The 19174-nt window shown below is 36.1% G+C and overlaps 1 protein-coding gene across 3 annotated transcripts in view; it reads right to left on the minus strand.

Annotated features, from left to right (window-relative positions):
• LOC149188053 (D-2-hydroxyglutarate dehydrogenase, mitochondrial-like) overlaps positions 1 to 19174 on the minus strand; it is a 455451-nt gene that overhangs the window by 358663 nt on the left and 77614 nt on the right. For all 3 annotated transcript variants that reach the window (XM_089411557.1, XM_089411558.1, XM_089411556.1), the window contains 2 exons: positions 2471 to 2572; positions 2310 to 2357 (listed from right to left, as the gene is read on the minus strand). In XM_089411557.1, coding sequence (XP_089267683.1) covers positions 2310 to 2357; positions 2471 to 2572 — 150 coding nt within the window. The remainder of the gene's footprint in view (positions 1 to 2309; positions 2358 to 2470; positions 2573 to 19174) is intronic.

Here is a 19174-nt window from a genome sequence, read left to right on the forward strand (position 1 = left end):
GTTGGATTGTTTGATCAAGTGTTGGAATAGACAATTATATATTGTTATAATCAAAGTTGTGTGAAGCTTTCTGAGAACCTAGTGTTTCATGACAAGTCAAAGCACATTGATATAAAGTATCATTACATCTAGAATATTGTCTAGAGGAGAGTTGTGAGGCTTGAGTATGTCCCTATTGATCAGCAAATTGTTGATGTGTTAACAAAGGCATTGTCCAAGATGAAGTTTGAATATTTTAGAGAACTTGGAGTTGTTGAGAACCCCTATCTGAGAGAGAGGGAGCGCTAATCGTACAATAACATATGATGGACAATCTTCCTTAGGCTACAACCGAGAGACCTATGGATTGGTCGGGAAGATTGTCACTCCCTTAGGTTGATTGACCAAGGGGCCAGTAAGTCTAGATGTGGAGCTTCATTCTGAGGCATGGAGTGATCTCTTAGGTTTTTACCGAGAGACCAGTATGGTCGGGGGCATTGATTTTGTGATTTCTCCATTAGGCAGTGACTGAGAGACCTATGGATTGGTCAGGGAGACTGATCTCGAGTTTCCTCCCTTAGGTCGTGGACCAGGAGATCTATGGATTAGTCGAGGAGATGAATCCTGTGCATATGATTGGTTTGGCTTCATTGGTTGATCCCACTGGTCAGTGGGGCACTGACCTGGATGCCATGGGGTTGTGGCTTGTGGGATGTGTTGGATGTTGTGTATTTTTCCTTATGATGAGACTGATGATCTCTCCCTTAGGTTGTGGACCAGGAGACCTATGGATTGGTCAGGGAGATTGATCTTGATAGAGAGGGAGACTTGTGCTTATTCTTTACGCTGTGAGCCGGGAGACTAATGGATTGGCCAGGGAAATTGATTTTGAGAGAGAATGAAAAGAACCTACCTAGATAAGAGGGAGTGTTGAAAAAATTGGGTAGCTACAATCAGTATTTTCATTGGAAAATAATGGAGACAATTCATATTTTCAACTTTGACCAAGTCAGCGTCAAGAAGGAAAAGTCAACCCCACATATGTGAAAAGGCACCTCCTCAACCACATATAAACATGACTTTGTGGAGCTCATTTGGCATCTCATCACACACAAAATTCAATCTCAAATTGCAGGGAATCTTTCACACGTACGAAGACAGGAGAATCTTTGACCAGCATTGACTAGTCCTTTTGTCGTTTGACCGGACTGTTCAGGGGGCCGAATATTATGTGGCATATTTCACTGTGGTTGACCGAACTTCGGTCTTGTTGACTCTGTGATCTATGTTGACTTTCGACATTGACTTTATGTGGTCACTTTTTGTGTTGACCTGCAATTTGACCAAACTTCTACAAGACGAAATTTGGCCTGTTGACTTGACTTTGCCTGTGGAAAAGATCAGTATGGTTTCTCTCTCAGTTGACTCAGTTTGACTTGGATATTTTGGATGATCAATAATTGACCTTTGACTGGTTATTGTACAAATTGGAATTGGACAGAATTTCTCTCTCACAACTAAAGATTGGTTGTGTTTTCCCCCTTGTGGGTTTTGCCTTTGCTGTGAGCCTAATTTCAGTGTCTCTTGTCTCTTGTTTACTATTCATTGTGATCTCTATGATCTATTGATGATTGAATGGTTGAAGTTTTTCATGTGTAACTGCTTAATGATTGGAATGCTAGAAGAAGTTTAATTACCATTGGAAGTAGTTATCAATTTTGAAAAATTATACTCGTCTTGATTGCACTATAAAATCAACAATAGAATATCACTTCTATATGGTTATTTTTATTTGTGTATTTAATGGATGAAACTTTAATGATTATCATTGATATACTATGGAACACATTTTAAGCTTCTAAAAACTGTATTATTTGTCAACAAGTAGCACAAATTTCTATGTTTTCATACTTTCTGCAACTAATTCGGCATCATGCATGGACTTTTCAAATATATATGCATAAAAATGTATTAAAATACATATTATACAACAACACTCCAAGCACGCTTCACTCCCAAAGTCTTTCGGAAATTGGCATTTCATACTACCTCGCAACAACCTTGTTTATCAGTCTTATTCCAATTTTCATAAGAATTGTTCCTTCTAAGCATCCCTACTAATGTCAGCAATGTAACAATGTTCTTCTACTGTTTCTTTATTTCATCCACAAAAGCAATAGAAGAAAATACATGCATGCCAAAAAAATTGTGAAACTAATCATGCATGTGGAGCCATTTTGCTATACTTCTAGTCATGTTGCACGCTTTCAACAACTACCAAAAAAAGAAGGTTGAATGCACCCAAAGTACACAACACATTTGTGTTTCACCTTATCACAGGAAATTATGTTGTTCATCAACCCAAGATTAACAATCACCTGCACCCATAGCAAAGAAAATCAACATGGATTTCACATAGGCACAGAATTCCTAGATCCTAGATAATTATCAAAAAACATTTGCGATGCAGAAAAACTGATAATCTCAATACCTCATCAAAAACAGGGACACTGCCACCCACGAGGCCAGTATTACCACCTTGTGGAACAACTGCTAGACATCTTGAATTACAATATTTTAGGATCTGTGAGACCTGCAAAAAAGGAAAATGACCAGAGATATAAGCTGAAATTTTCTTAAACTGGTCATAAAGAATATTGAAATTAAACCTTTTAACCATAATCAAGTGCCTTCAAAGAAATAATAAATATTTCGTTCAAAGTATATATAAGAACTGAAAAGAAAACATCCAATCTTTTTTTGAAATGCATGGCAAGAGAAAAGCCACCAAATTTGAGGACTCACTTAGTCTGAAAAAAGTTTTCTTTCTCCTATGGTGTGGCTTGCAGCACAAAGAAGAAACATATCCCATGGACAAACAATAAAGTTACCTTGATATAGCATGAAATGGCAATATGGAGAGGTGATCATGCAAAGGAGGACTTAGTGGGCAAAATAATGAAATGCACTTAGTAAGGCTTTTTTCTATACAAGCAAGGCTGCTGACTTATAATTTGATTTCCTCTCTCATATTCAATAGAATATTTTGGCATTGTGTTAATTTTCAAAGCTCATTAGGAATAATTCTTGAGTTGATTTTTGAAATAGAATAAAGTTCTCTAGACTTTAAATTCAAAACATACAGCCTTATTAGCAATCAAATCAAGTTGGCATTTAATCAAAGTACTATACATCTAGGGTTTCAACAGTATCCATTCATGACAGACTTTGCTAGGGTTTTTGTTATAAACCCTAGATACATCAATACTTAAGTTGGCATACTAACATATGTATATCTAGGGTTTCATCATTGTATACTAGAAACTTATATCAATACTTACTTTGGTAAGCCCTAGAAACAAACATCAAAGTTAGATACACAACAAAAACAAGCTAGGGTTCCAATTGAGCAGAAGAATACATTCCTAGGGTTTCATTCATAGGACCTCCTTTTAGTTATTACAAGGGTTTTGATTTATTACTAGCAAACACTAACTTAAAAGGTCTAAGGTTTTGGTTTATTACTGTTAGGATATTCTGACACATAGGAAATAATTTAGTACAACTTGGTCTAGTGTACAGTTAGGTAAAGTGTGTTTCTTTAGTATGTAATTTTTGTAACTTACAATCCAACGGTCACGATATGTTCTAGACATGAAGTGATCCGACGGTTCATTCTCTCCTCGATATTACCGACACTTGATCTGTGGCTTAACACCATGTTGACCACTACATGTCAACGACCCATAGTAGTACACCCCCTTGTTTCGCAAAAGGAATAGTGCCTGATCGACGTGTCTGTGTCGTTTAGCTATCATCATCAGCCTGATCATCATGTTATAATGTAAACCCATTCTGCATGTGTATAATGTAAATAATCTCAGCAGATCCGTGTCGTGTATGTAATTGCCTAGGTAAACCTATTTTTCTGGTGATGATCTACATTTCAGGAGGTTTTTTGTCTCACCAATCCATTCTCGAATGGTCGACAGAGTTTTCCTTCAGCCTTACCCCAAAGCCGGAATGGATTTTGTCACTAAGATCTTAGGTGAGTCCTAGTGTTATAGATCGAGTCTATGTAAAAGTGATTTGGGAATAATCCTAACTATTTGGTTAGGTTATTTTATTACAAATTGCTTGGTCTGCTAGATTATATTTGTGTCGCATAAATGGGTATTCTGTGAGGGTCTTTTTCAAATGGGTATTCCCCCTTATGATGTAAAAATATGAAAATTATGATGTAAAGTGTCTTGAAGGTTGGAAAAATAATTTATCCCCTCATAAGTTAATTAATTAAATTTTCTGGCCAAAAATTAATTAAAATCCTAAGCCAGAAATTTAAATAATTCAAAGTATTAGGTAAATTTAAATTCTCTGAAGGCAAAATTCGTTGGTCCTTAAAATTCAAATTTTAAAGGGTCCCGGGACTAAGGTAAATTAATTATTTTGATAAATTTTAAGCCTTTGATCCCTGGGGTTAAGTCAAAGTCAAAATTTTGAGGAAATTAATTCAAAAAATTAATTTTTGAATTAATTAAAATGCATTTAATTGAAAATTTTGAATTTCCTCAAGAATTTAAAATTTCGACGGATGAGATTAAAACAAATTTTGATCCTCGTCAACGATCGAGATTACTTTGATGAGGATCACTAGAACTAGCCGTTGGAGGATTTATCTTTAAATAGGAAGTCATTTGTCAGTCCATACATTTGACCTTTGAGTCATGTGCTAAGCAAAAAGCTCTCGAGTAAATTTTTATTCGGATAATAAAGAAAGACTTTGGGGTTAATTTTCGCCGCTGTTACTCTTCATGGAAGTACTGTAAGATCTGTAGTTTTTCATGCGTAAATGCTTTTATAGCCATTGATAATAGCTTCTGAAGAGTGATTTGAGTACAGGTATCTTGCTCAGTCATTGGGGTTTAAGTGATAATTTAAATTTGAATGTAATAGCAAGTATCTCTATTTATCTGAATTTTATTATCATTTTCTCGCTCTATTTTGATGGCTGAATTGAGTTTTTCAGGAAAGTCTTGATTTTTAGATCATCAAGCGTTCAAGGAAGTTTTCAGTTGAACCAGCCAACTCCCGATCCGTGTTTCCTGAAGAGCCCAGCTTAATTTAATCATAGGCTTATCATAAGATATTTTATGGGCGATGCATGAAGTGTTTTGAGCTCAGCACCTCCTTTAAACTTCAAAAAAATTAATTTTTTATGTGCGAAATTGATAGATCTAGCTGTTGAGAGCCTTAGACTATTAGATCTAGGAGCGGAGTTGGACTCACAGTCCTCAGATTTGATAGATCTGCCACTCCTGTGCATAGATCTGTAATTATTTTCGGTTTTCTGACTTGGGTTTTCTAGGTTTTAGTTTTTATCATTGTATATATCATTTGGGTGTTTTCTTGTTGTCGTGCAGCTACAGATCTGAGGAAGAAATCTTTGTAGAGTCCAGATCTAAGCCCTGGAGGATAAGATCTAGATTTATGGGGTTTTATTTATTTTTTTGTATATCCGGGTTCTGGGTGTTTTTATTTTCAGGTACAAGTTGCAGATCTAAAGGTGAAGTTTAGTTTGAAGCTAGATCTAGGCCCTGGAGGATAAGATCTGGCCTCAGAATCATTTTTCCAGGGATACTATCCAGATTTGTAGTAGTCCAAGGGTTTGAATATTTTTTTTTAATCTGAAAAGAAAATTATAAGGGTTTTAGAATCTGAAGGGTTTCAAATTTTATAAAAAATTCATAAGTTCTGGAAAGAAAATTTTAAACAGAAATTTTTTGGGAAATTTTCTTTTTTTTTGAGCTACCAATTTTCTATTTGTTGCCGAATTGAGTCTCTTTTGGGCTGCGTTTTTTCCATTTTCTCCTCAGGCATCTAATACCCTGCTGTCTGGTTCATCTTCTGCTAGCCCAACTCCCTCAAACGCAACTTTTTTTGTTGTGTTTCCCTGCATCCTTTTTCTTCCCTCCATACCTTGCGTCCCTCTTTGCATACGTCCCTGCTGCACTGCCATCGCATTCCAAACGCTGCCTCTTTTCCGCAGATATCCTCTCCTCTCTCACTGCTCCATCGTATCTCCTCAGGTTCCTGCACGCTGCCTTTCAAAAACCCTGCCCGCTACAAACAGCTCCCTCTCCGCCTGATCTCCTTCACCGTTCTGTCCGCTACCCTATTCTCCCATCGCACATTTTCTCCATACACCATCGCTACCTAATCTCCAAGCCGTTGTCCATCCTCCACCTACAAACACAGTCGAAAAGTGGCCTCATAACCATCCGTCGAGTTTCCCTTCTGTTGACCTCTACTGGTCAACTACCCATGCAGTGCATCCCGTTTTTCTTGACAGAAAGAAGCAGCACCTGAACAGCATGTCCGTGCCATCCTGCCATCATCAGCAGCTTGATCATTTTTGTTGTAAACCCAGTCTGCATGTATAAGTTGTAAATAATCTTAGCAGACATGAAGTCATGTATGTAATTTGCCTAGGTGGACCTAACTTTCTGATGATAATCTACGTCCCGGAAGGTTTTTTGTCTCACCGATCCACGGATCGGCAGAGTTTTCCTTCAAACCTGACCCCAAAGCCGGGATTGATTTTGTCATTTGAACTTTAGGAGAATCCTAGTGTGTTGATCTGCTAGATTATCGTTGTGTCGCAGAGCTGGGTGTTTTGTGAGGGTCTGTATTAAATGGGTTTGTCCCTTAAGATGTAATTTTGTAAAAGTCGTGATGTAATGTGTCCTGAGGGTCGAGAAATGTTTTAAATCCCCTCATGAGTCCTAAGTCCTAGGTCCTAGGTGATGTTTCCGAAGGTTTAGTTCAGTGATCCATTTTAAAATGAATTAAAAAATTAAAAAATGAATAAAAATAATAAAATAATGAAAAATAATAAAAAATTAAAAAAATCAAGCAAAAACCCTAACTAATAAAATAATAAAATTTTAAGTGAATAAATCGACGGATGAGATCAAGAGATGTCTTGATCCTCATCAACGGTCGAGATCATTTCCACATGGATCACTCGAACTAGCCGTTAGGATCATTTCCTTTATATAGGGTCTTAGGGGGTCATTTCAAATCATCTGATCTGTGAGTCTGTACTGAAAAGCTCTCTTGTAATCTGATTTTCTGGTTAATAAAAAGACTTTGGGGTCCAAATCGTGCTGGTGTTACTCTCTGGGATTGCTGAAAACCTTTCTGAAGGAAGTTGTGGGCGTTTGGGGAAGTTCTAGGCTGAACCAGCCGACTCCCACAGGCTCTTCTGTGCAGAGCCCAGCTGATTGTGCCCTGGGTTAATCATTAAGAGTTTCTTTTCTGTTTTACATTGAGAAATTTTCTTTCTGTTCACAGTGAAGTTCAAAAAATTTCTGATATACTGAAAACATTACTGCAATTATTGTCAAATCTGGCATTTCAGGGGCCAAATCTGTAAATTATTAAGCTGTCATAGGGTTTTCAAGATTCTGCTTTTTTTTACAATTTTTTCATTAGGGTTTTAAATTTTTGTTTACATATTATTAGGGTTTTTTTTTTTTTCTTCCTTTGCAGGTTACAGGTGCATGTGATTGAGAAGTTCCGGGGTTTCATTAGGCAAATTTCGAGCTGGAAACTTCAAATATAAATTTTGTGGAGAGATGCAATTTTTTGTTTCTAAGGCAATCTATTTTTTGTGGTCTGGAGCTCTCAGTTTCTTTAAAAGTCTGGCTTTGGACTGTTGCTCTTCCATTTACTGTTGATATTCCCCTCCACCTGCAAAATACACAGCCAGTCTCCTGTCTCTACGCAGGCCATGCCATACATTTATTTTTAAGTTCCAGATTTCAGTATAGCTACATGCGTTTGGCATCAGGACAGCGAACAGCAAGATCATAGCATATAATGGCCGCTGCAAAATTTTCGTGGGCCTGTAATTATCATTGAAATTTTCTTTTGCTAACGAGTGGGATCTGGCTCAGTCTCCCTTCGAAACAACACGGGTTAACCAGCATCTAATCCGGGTCACGCTCCTTCCTCCTGCGGCTGAGACATTACGTGGGCTTGCTTCTTCGATTTCATCCAGTTACGCCCTTGAAACCTGCAAGCATTCGCTTTCTTTCCGCCGTCAATCCAGATAAGCTATTGCAGAGGTAAGTCTCAGTTTCCTTTCATTTTCGGCTAAGTATCGTGGAGCAAATCGATCTGTTCAGAACTGTATCGCCCTGCATTTTCCATTACGCCATCAATTTTCGAAACGCGCAGGTAATATCTCATTTTTTTGGTGGCATATCGTTTTGTGCTGGTATCGTAGGCGTAGTTTCATTTCTGTCTCCGTGAGCTGTATCGCTTTTATGCACAGTGCATCATTTAGCTGCGTTCTGGTTACGTAGGGTATTCAGTTAGAGTTTCATTTTTTTTGTCCGATTCTATTTCATTAGGTTTTTTTTAAATTGTATTTTGAATATTAAATAAAAAAAAAAAAAAAAAAAAGGGAAGAGCTAGCGTAGATTTTTTTTTAAAGTTTAGATTTCAATTAGATTTGAGTTTTGGGTAGTTTAGAATTTATTTTATTTCGATAATCTAAGGGTTTAGACGTAGGTTATATTTTGTTAGTTTAAAGTTTTATTTCATAAAAATGTATATATGTTAGACTTTAGAGTGGTTAGATTGTAATTTAATGTTTTGTATAGTCATGTAATTTAGATTTTAATTTAATTCTTAGTTTAGTTTAGGTTCCATCGTATTTGGATTTTAATTTAGTTTTTTTTTGTTTATAATAATAATAAAAAAAAAAAAAATATATGTTTTAGACTTAAGTTTTATTTTATTTAGATTTTAACATAGTTGTAAATTTTCTTAGTTTAGATTTTAGTCTAAAAAAAAAAAAAAAATAGATTTTTATTTTTTAGGGTTTGATGTATTTTAGATTTTAATTTTTCTTTTTAAAAAAAAAAAAAAAAAAAAGTATAAAAATATTGCGGAAATTTTATTTTGCCAAGTTTCAGTGGTTTTTATGCTATATCTTTATGCTGAAGATCTAAATTTTTTATCCAAGATGCGAACCTGATATCTGGTTAATGGTTTATGATTCGTGGTGTTTTAAAGCATTCATCTTTTCAAATTTTCAGTTGCCGGGTATCGTTTTGGTCATATGATTTAGCTGATGATAGATGGTTGCTATTCATGGTCCATGTTTCTATATCATTTAAAAAGTAATCATTTAAACATTAACTCCACAAGGCACTGGTCTGCTCAATTAAGTAAATCTTTTTAGTGCTTATCCTAAATCGTGTCTCGTGTCTCCCAATCAACTGGTCGACAGTTGGCCTCATCATCTCACAGGGTCTACCCCCCTTAGCTGCGGGAGACAGGCTTAAACGGAGGGATCGGGGATCAGAGTGACAGCCCCCGATCTGAGCGTTGTCGTGTCAATTTGCGCGACAACATTTTTGGCGCCGTTGCCGGGGACACTTTGTTCTCGGTATTTCAAACGACAATCATTCATCTTCTTATCTTTCTCATCTCTCAGTTGAGCTGGCAGATTCAATATTTTGGCATCTTTTCATCATATATCAGCAGCGCCTCTTGGGTTTGTTTCCTGTTTGGGTGGCGACTCCACTTTCTCATTTTCCCCAGACAAGAAGCTTTCCTCATATCTGCTTGTGGTTACCTTTGGATCCTAGAATCAGACTTATTGTTCAAGTGGCGACTCCACTTCTTTCATCTTTTGATTTTCTTGAGCAAAGAGCTAGTTATATCATCCATCTGATCCCTTATTGTTCATCATGGATTATTCATTTAAACCATGTCGTTTTACTCACCGTCTCCATGATCTTCCGGAGGAGGCCATTCCTGAATTACCTATTTTTTCAGATGGTGATCCAATCGCTGCTAATAGGCATCTAGACTTGTTTATTCGCATCATGCTCATATATTGCAGATCCCCTCAGTTTAGTCATGGTGATATCAAAATGCGTCTATTTGTCCTTTCTTTAAAAGATGATGCTTTGAATTGGTTTAACAATTTTCCTAAGGATTCTTTTACTTCTTTAAATGACATTGTAAGTGCTTTTGAAGATAGATATGGTTATCCAAACAGCTTGCCTTCTGCCCCTAAAATTGTGCAACAGAATAAAAATAATTTGATAAGAGGTCCAGCTGAAAGATCCCAAGACGATTCATCATGTCAGAATGTGTCATCCACCGGAAATATTGTAGATCAAGTTCATGATAGTGAAAAATCAGGGACAAATAATAGTGAAAGGGAAGAACAAAAGCAAATTATACAAGATCTAATGATGCTGGTAAGAAACATGGAAAGCAATCAAACTAGTCTTATCAATGATGTTAAAACTTTAGGCACCCACCTGGAAAAACGTAATAGGGAGTTGGAGGTCACGCAAAATCAGCATGCTAAGGAAATTGAGGCCATGAAAATTAGATATGAAACAGAAATTAGAAGCATGCAAAGCAAGATGTCAGTCTTAGAGGAAAATATGGTGACCATGAAAGCTGATCATGATAGGGAAATTGACTCTATGACATTCAATCATAACAATCAGTTGGCTGACATGCAAGCGAATCATAAAGAAGAAATAAATTTCATGCAGCATTGCTTGATGGACATAGAGGAAAAGAATGATAAAGTAATAAAACACATGCAAGAACACCATGCCATGCAAATCAGTGCTATAAGGGATGAATGCTCTAGTCAGATGGATGCCATTAGAATACAAGTTCAAAAGATTCAACAATGGTCAGATGATAAGAGAAACCAGGAGCCTTCTCATTTGCCGCAACAAGTTCCATCTTACTATGAGGAGGTCATTAGGTGGATAATTGAAGGTGATCCAGATAAGCTTAAAAACGATAAAAATCAGATGCAAGACACAAAAGGACTTAGCATGCATATCTTACACACTTCATCTGATAGTTTCGAAACAGAAAGTTCCAGATCATCAGTAATTCATCCTGCCAGAAAGAAGAAGCGCAAGAGGAAGAAGATTAGACGAAGATTTGATGCATCAGACGGCCGTGAGCAGCTTGATTTTCGGATAGGAAGGAGTCCTACCATATGCAAAATTGGACATGGCACATCCGACAAGCAGCCGACAGATTTGCCTGAAAGCAGGCAAATGCTCAGTATGCACTATATTGAACACATCTGATGCCGTGAGGCATTTTTTGTATTGTATTTCTAACTCTACTCCTTGTCTTTTCAGCATTTCATTTCTGTTTTAGGATTAGATTTACTTTTCATGTTATTAGATAGTTAATAAATGAAGAGCTTTTATCTTTCCTGTGCTTAATGTATATGCTGATTTTTTGGGATGGACGCTACTTATTTTTGTGTTGTATGGATGCAGATTCTGGATTCTCACATTCCTGCAAGCAGCAACGTGTCCCCAAGTAGAGCCAGATGTTGACCTCTACTGGTCAACTACCCATGCAGTGCATCCCGTTTTTCTTGACAGAAAGAAGCAGCACCTGAACAGCATGTCCGTGCCATCCTGCCATCATCAGCAGCTTGATCATTTTTGTTGTAAACCCAGTCTGCATGTATAAGTTGTAAATAATCTTAGCAGACATGAAGTCATGTATGTAATTTGCCTAGGTGGACCTAACTTTCTGATAATAATCTACGTCCCGGAAGGTTTTTTGTCTCACCGATCCACGGATCGGCAAAGTTTTCCTTCAAACCTGACCCCAAAGCCGGGATTGATTTTGTCATTTGAACTTTAGGAGAATCCTAGTGTGTTGATCTGCTAGATTATCGTTGTGTCGCAGAGCTGGGTGTTTTGTGAGGGTCTGTATTAAATGGGTTTGTCCCTTAAGATGTAATTTTGTAAAAGTCGTGATGTAATGTGTCCTGAGGGTCGAGAAATGTTTTAAATCCCCTCATGAGTCCTAAGTCCTAGGTCCTAGGTGATGTTTCCGAAGGTTTAGTTCAGTGATCCATTTTAAAATGAATTAAAAAATTAAAAAATGAATAAAAATAATAAAAAATTAAAAAAATCAAGCAAAAACCCTAACTAATAAAATAATAAAATTTTAAGTGAATAAATCGACGGATGAGATCAAGAGATGTCTTGATCCTCATCAACGGTCGAGATCATTTCCACATGGATCACTCGAACTAGCCGTTAGGATCATTTCCTTTATATAGGGTCTTAGGGGGTCATTTCAAATCATCTGATCTGTGAGTCTGTACTGAAAAGCTCTCTTGTAATCTGATTTTCTGGTTAATAAAAAGACTTTGGGGTCCAAATCGTGCTGGTGTTACTCTCTGGGATTGCTGAAAACCTTTCTGAAGGAAGTTGTGGGCGTTTGGGGAAGTTCTAGGCTGAACCAGCCGACTCCCACAGGCTCTTCTGTGCAGAGCCCAGCTGATTGTGCCCTGGGTTAATCATTAAGAGTTTCTTTTCTGTTTTACATTGAGAAATTTTCTTTCTATTCACAGTGAAGTTCAAAAAATTTCTGATATACTGAAAACATTACTGCAATTATTGTCAAATCTGGCATTTCAGGGGCCAAATCTGTAAATTATTAAGCTGTCATAGGGTTTTCAAGATTCTGCTTTTTTTTACAATTTTTTCATTAGGGTTTTAAATTTTTGTTTACATATTATTAGGGTTTTTTTTGTTTTCTTCCTTTGCAGGTTACAGGTGCATGTGATTGAGAAGTTTCGGGGTTTCATTAGGCAAATTTCGAGCTGGAAACTTCAAATATAAATTTTGTGGAGAGATGCAATTTTTTGTTTCTAAGGCAATCTATTTTTTGTGGTCTGGAGCTCTCAGTTTCTTTAAAAGTCTGGCTTTGGACTGGTGCTCTTCCATTTACTGTTGATATTCCCCTCCACCTGCAAAATACACAGCCAGTCTCCTGTCTCTACGCAGGCCATGCCATACATTTATTTTTAAGTTCCAGATTTCAGTATAGCTACATGCGTTTGGCATCAGGGCAGCGAACAGCAAGATCATAGCATATAATGGCCGCTGCAAAATTTTCGTGGGCCTGTAATTATCATTGAAATTTTCTTTTGCTAACGAGTGGGATCTGGCTCAGTCTCCCTTCGAAACAACACGAGTTAACCAGCATCTAATCCGGGTCACTCTCCTTCCTCCTGCGGCTGAGACATTACGTGGGTTTGCTTCTTCGATTTCATCCAGTTACGCCCTTGAAACCTGCAAGCATTCGCTTTCTTTCCGCCGTCAATCCAGATAAGCTATTGCAGAGGTAAGTCTCAGTTTCCTTTCATTTTCGGCTAAGTATCGTGGAGCAAATCGATCTGTTCAGAACTGTATCGCCCTGCATTTTCCATTACGCCATCAATTTTCGAAACGCGCAGGTAATATCTCATTTTTTTGGTGGCATATCGTTTTGTGCTGGTATCGTAGGCGTAGTTTCATTTCTGTCTCCGTGAGCTGTATCGCGTTTATGCACAGTGCATCATGTAGCTGCGTTCTGGTTACGTAGGGTATTCAGTTAGAGTTTCATTTTTTTGTTCGATTCTATTTCATTAGGTTTTTTTAAATTGTATTTTGAATATTAAATAAATAAAAAAAAAAAAAGGGAAGAGCTAGCATAGATTTTTTTTAAAGTTTAGATTTCAATTAGATTTGAGTTTTGGGTAGTTTAGAATTTATTTATTTTATTTCGATAATCTAAGGGTTTAGACGTAGGTTATATTTTGTTAGTTTAAAGTTTTATTTCATAAAAATGTATATATGTTAGACTTTAGAGTGGTTAGATTTGAATTTAATGTTTTGTATAGTCATGTAATTTAGATTTTAATTTAATTCTTAGTTTAGTTTAGGTTCCATCGTATTTGGATTTTAATTTAGTTTTTTTTTGTTTATAATAATAATAAAAAAAATATATATATATGTTTTAGACTTAAGTTTTATTTTATTTAGATTTTAACATAGTTGTAAATTTTCTTAGTTTAGATTTTAGTCTAAAAAAAAAAAAAAAATAGATTTTTATTTTTTAGGGTTTGATATATTTTAGATTTTAATTTTTCTTTAAAAAAAAAAAAAAGTATAAAAATATTGCGGAAATTTTATTTTGCCAAGTTTCAGTGGTTTTTATGCTATATCTTTATGCTGAAGATCTAAATTTTTTATCCGAGATGCGAACCTGATATCTGGTTAATGGTTTATGATTCGTGGTGTTTTAAAGCATTCATCTTTTCAAATTTTCAGTTGCCGGGTATCGTTTTGGTCATATGATTTAGCTGATGATAGATGGTTGCTATTCATGGTCCATGTTTCTATATCATTTAAAAAGTAATCATTTAAACATTAACTCCACAAGGCACTGGTCTGCTCAATTAAGTAAATCTTTTTAGTGCTTATCCTAAATCGTGTCTCGTGTCTCCCAACCAACTGGTCGACAGTTGGCCTCATCATCTCACAGGGTCTACCCCCCTCAGCTGCGGGAGACAGGCTTAAACGGAGGGATCGGGGATCAGAGTGACAGCCCCCGATCTGAGCGTTGTCGTGTCAATTTGCGCGACAACACCTTCCTCATCCGTCAGCTCTTCTTCCCTTGCGTTCTATCCATCTCCATTCCTCTTTCGCCTTCGATTCTTTTAACCTGCACCTGCACAATGATAAACAAAGCATTTGATTTCCTTTTTCATTGTTATTTGGCACGGTTAGGTTTTAGGTTGGTTCCTTTGTTTTATAATTCGATTCTTTTTTTTATTTTGGGCTTTGGTTAGATTTAGTTTTAGAATTTGATTTTTCCTTTCTTTTTTTGGGTTTTGGTTATTTTTTGTTTTTTTTTTTTCCTTTTATTTTTTATTGTATTTAAGTTCACTTTTTTTTAATTTTTATGATTTTTATTTAAAAAATTCTAAAACTCAAAAATTTTAAAAATTAAGAAAATCATAAAAAATTATTTTTGTGACTTTGAAATTACAAATAAATTAAATCAAAAAACTTAAACTTTCACATTTTAATTTTTATGTGGCTCATTGCCCATAAAAATTTAAATTTAACTAAGTACTTTTGATTTTCATTTTTGGGTCACATTAAAAAAAAAAAAATATATATATATATATATATATATAGATTTGCCACATTAGTCTTGCTTCATAAAACTTAGCACATCGAAAAATTTTCCTAAGGACTAATTAAATTGTCAATTTAATATTCCTTCTTGGTATCTTTTCGGGCTAAAGGTAAAATCTAAAGAAAACTTTTGTGGTATTAACATTTTTATTTCTCTATAGTTAAACGTGCTTAAATTTTTTGCATTTAAAAATTAACTATAGGAAAGTGGTCAATTTTCCTAGATTTGGGTCACTAAGCATAAATCATTTTAATTCTAGGATTGGAATTGATTAGCATTTAAATTTCATGGTGTTTTAAATTATTTTGATCTCTAGGAATTTAACTGCTAGAATATCTTGCATCTATTGTATTGATCGTCATTGTTTGAATTATTTGATGTATATTGTGAATATTTTCAAGTAATTGTTAAAATACTCTGTTGTGGAATTATAATAGATTGCATATCTTTGTTTCCTAATTTGAATATTTGTGAGCATCTGTTGACATTAATATTAAATTGCAAAGAATTTTTTGTTCTCTTTGAGCTATAATTGTATCAGAAAGATTTGAAATAAGCTTGTTGTTTAATTGTAATATTTTCAGGAGTTTACTTTTAAGTCTTCATCCATAAAGCAAACATTTAATTTTGGTGATTAAGGGATTCTGCAACACAAGTGTTTTAATCCTCAAGTCTAACTTCATCCCATCATCTAGTGCATTCGCATATAAGTTAGCTTTGCATAAATAAAATTTACTTCCAAGCATAAGCTTGGTCGATAGAGAGATAGGTATCCATCCATCTTTGCTTGAGAAGCCTGCTTTTAATAGTACTTAAAATGGTGACCTTGCAGTCATCAGAGCCACAGCTCTCTGCAGTGGCGGAGGCACCGAGTTTGTTAGATTTTCAGGAGAGATATCGTTAATCACACCTTAGTGTGCTTCGACTTATTTTCTCTCTGCCAATTACTACGAAATCAGGCTCAACATAGAAACGATCGAAAGATTCACATTTAAATAGGCATTTAACTAAAATTAACCAAGATTCTTGCATATCACATTAGTTTTAGGATTTGCATTTCATATAAAATAATCATTCATCCAAGCAGTAGTTGCTAATCGATTACTTGGTCTTAATTTCCCTAGCAAGATCGTTGACTCCATAAGGCACTGATATCAATCGTTAAAATCTAATCAAATCCTATAAGTCTTGATAAATCTTAATCAAGTGCTTGATCGCTTCACTGTGTCTCCCGAACTGGCTGGTTCCCAACTAGTTCTTCTTCATTCCATTTTTCCATAGGGTTTACCCCCTTTAGCCTGTTGTAGGGAGGCAACTTAAACGAGATATTGGGGATCAGGGTGACATCCCCCGATCTGAGTCGTTGTCGTGGTGCCTAGACATTCTGTGCGACAACATTTTTTGGCGTCGTTGCTGGGGACCGATTTATTGGGCCTTGGCTTTACGACATTCATCTTTCATCTTTCTATCATTCATTTTAGCCAGCAACGCCAACATTTTTTGGCATCGTTGCCGAGGACATTTTATTCTCAGCGTTTCAACGACATTTCCTCATCATTCTTCTCATTTCTCATCTTTTCATTTGAGCCGACAACGACAACATTTTTTGGCGCTGTTGTCGGGGATAGAGTTTTTTTGTCCTTGGTCCTCACGACATTTTTCTATTCATCTAATCTTTCATCATTTCTTATCCCATCAGCACAACATTTCCTGGCATCATTTGATATTTTCATCGCCCTATCTTTCGTCATCTCATTAATCATTTCATCTGCACTTATAGCACCTGGACATTTCGGTTTGTTTCTTGTTCGGGTGGCGACTCTACTTCTTTGCTTTATTATTTCTTAGACAAGAAGCCCTCCCTTATATCCAGTTATTTTTGCCTTTTGGATCCTAGAGCTAAATTCATGTTCAAGTGGAGACTCCACTTCTTTCATTTCTTACGAGAATTTCTACTAGAAGCTCGCTTCTTGTGAATCTCTTGATTTTCTTGGGCAGGGGTCTCTCTCTAGCATCCATTTGGTCCCTCCTTATCCCTTCAAGCAAGTCACCATGGATGACTTGTTTACCCTGCGTCATTTTACTAAGTTTCTCCATGATATGCTGGAAGAGGCCATTCATAAATTGCCTTTGTTCTCAGGTGGTGATTCAGTCGTTGCTAGAAAGCATCTATGCAGGGTTACTCATACAAAAATCAAATATTGTAGTTCTTCCCAATATAAACATGAACATGTCAAGATGTGTCTATTTGCCTTTTCTTTAGAGGGTGATGCTTTGAATTGGTTTCATAATTGTCCTGAAGATTCTTTCGCTTCTTTACAAGACATCATCAATGCTTTTACAGATAGATATGGTGATCAAGGTGGCTCGCCTTGTGCCCCTAATACTATGCAACAGAATGAAAGTGATCTTGTAAGGGATCCAACTGTCAATGAAAGATTTCAAGACAATTCTCCATATCAGAATGTGCCATCCACTTGTACCGTTGCAAGACAAATCCATGATAGTGGAAAAGCAGGAACAAGTTATCAAATCAGTGTCGACAATGAAAGGGAGAATGATAAGCATCTTATAGAAGAACTAAAGCAGTTGGTTAAAGACATGCAGTTCAGTCAAACACAGCTGGTAAAAAATATGGAGCTTAATCAAGAAAAATTTATAACTGATTACGTCAAGGATATGAGAACTTTGTACACTCAACTGGAAAAACGTGATGAGGAGATGGAAATCATGAAAATTAAACACTCTGATCACGTAGCCACCGTAGTAGAAAAGTGTGCTCAGAATATGGAGGATATGAGGACCGACATGCAGAGTCAGCATGCTAAGGAAATGGAAACCATGAAAGCTAATCATGACAGGGAAATTAATTCTATGCAAAGCAAGTTATTAGCCCTAGAGGAAAATATGACGATCATGGAATTTAATCATTCAAATCACGTGACTGCCATGGAAACAAGTTATCAAGAAGAAATAAGTTCGATTCAGAATAGATTGTCAACTATGGATGAAGAAATGACCATCATGAGATTCGATTATAATAATCAGTTAGCTATCATACAAGCAAATCATGAGAAAGAGATAAACTCTATGCAACATTGCTTGATGACCATAAAAGCAGATAATGACAAAGTAATAAAAAATATGGAAGCTGGTCAGATATGTCTTCAGAATAAGTTATTGACCATGGAGGAAAACCATGCCAAGGAAGTCAGTGCTATGAAGGTTGAACACTCTACCCAAATGGATGCCATAACAATACAAGTATAGAAACTTCAGCATCAGTCAGAGGATGACAGGACCGTAAAACAGATGTAAAAACAGTAAAGGAGATTTTACCCTGAACCTGTAATTATTTTCCTGAACTCTTACAAAATTAATTAACAAATTATCTAACAGAACTGTTGAGGGTACCTACCTGTGCCCTTGCGGTTGATGATGCCTCCAGCTCCCTGCTTCGGTTACCAAAAGACCGAATCCACCCAGCCAAACTGAGCAGAACCTGGCTACTCAATCCAGTAAGCTTCTTAGTTGAAGCCGACTGTTCCCCGTGCCCAGAACCTCAGAACAATTCAGGCTCTTCCTGTGGATGATTTCCGTAGATGATGTTCCTCCTCCTTCAGATTTTCTTCCCTCCGTCCCCCTTCTAAATCTTTGTTCCGTGGTTTTTATCCGGTTTCTTGGCGGTGGCCGCTCTTCCACCAGCAGCCCACCGCTTAGTTTGCTGGTGACACCCTCCCATGTCACGTATCATCTCCCTTATCTCTTTTAAAGGTCACGTATATATATGTTTTATGATTTAATAAATCACATTATGTTTTATTAAAGTACTCCTTTTAATATAAACATTATAACTTTATACTTAGTACCCCTTTTTAATTAATTTCTTATATATATTTTTAATTAATTTATTAATTTAATTTTTATTAATAATCTGGAATATATAATTTATATAGTCCTCTTTTAATATTTACCCATACATTAAGCAATATGGGTGTTGATGGATGAGTAGAACCTTTATTCGAAGAAGTGTCATGATATTTAGTACTTATAGTTAATTTAATATATAAATATTAGTGTGGTGTATGCGACACATGCATATGTAGCTATCATATGCATGCATCGTATGCCTGCTACT

The sequence above is a fragment of the Pinus tabuliformis genome, chromosome 3_1 (genome assembly GCF_031772625.1).
Source record: "Pinus tabuliformis cultivar Carrire ecotype Pingquan chromosome 3_1, CPIR1, whole genome shotgun sequence".
NCBI classification, from domain to species: domain Eukaryota; kingdom Viridiplantae; phylum Streptophyta; class Pinopsida; order Pinales; family Pinaceae; genus Pinus; species Pinus tabuliformis.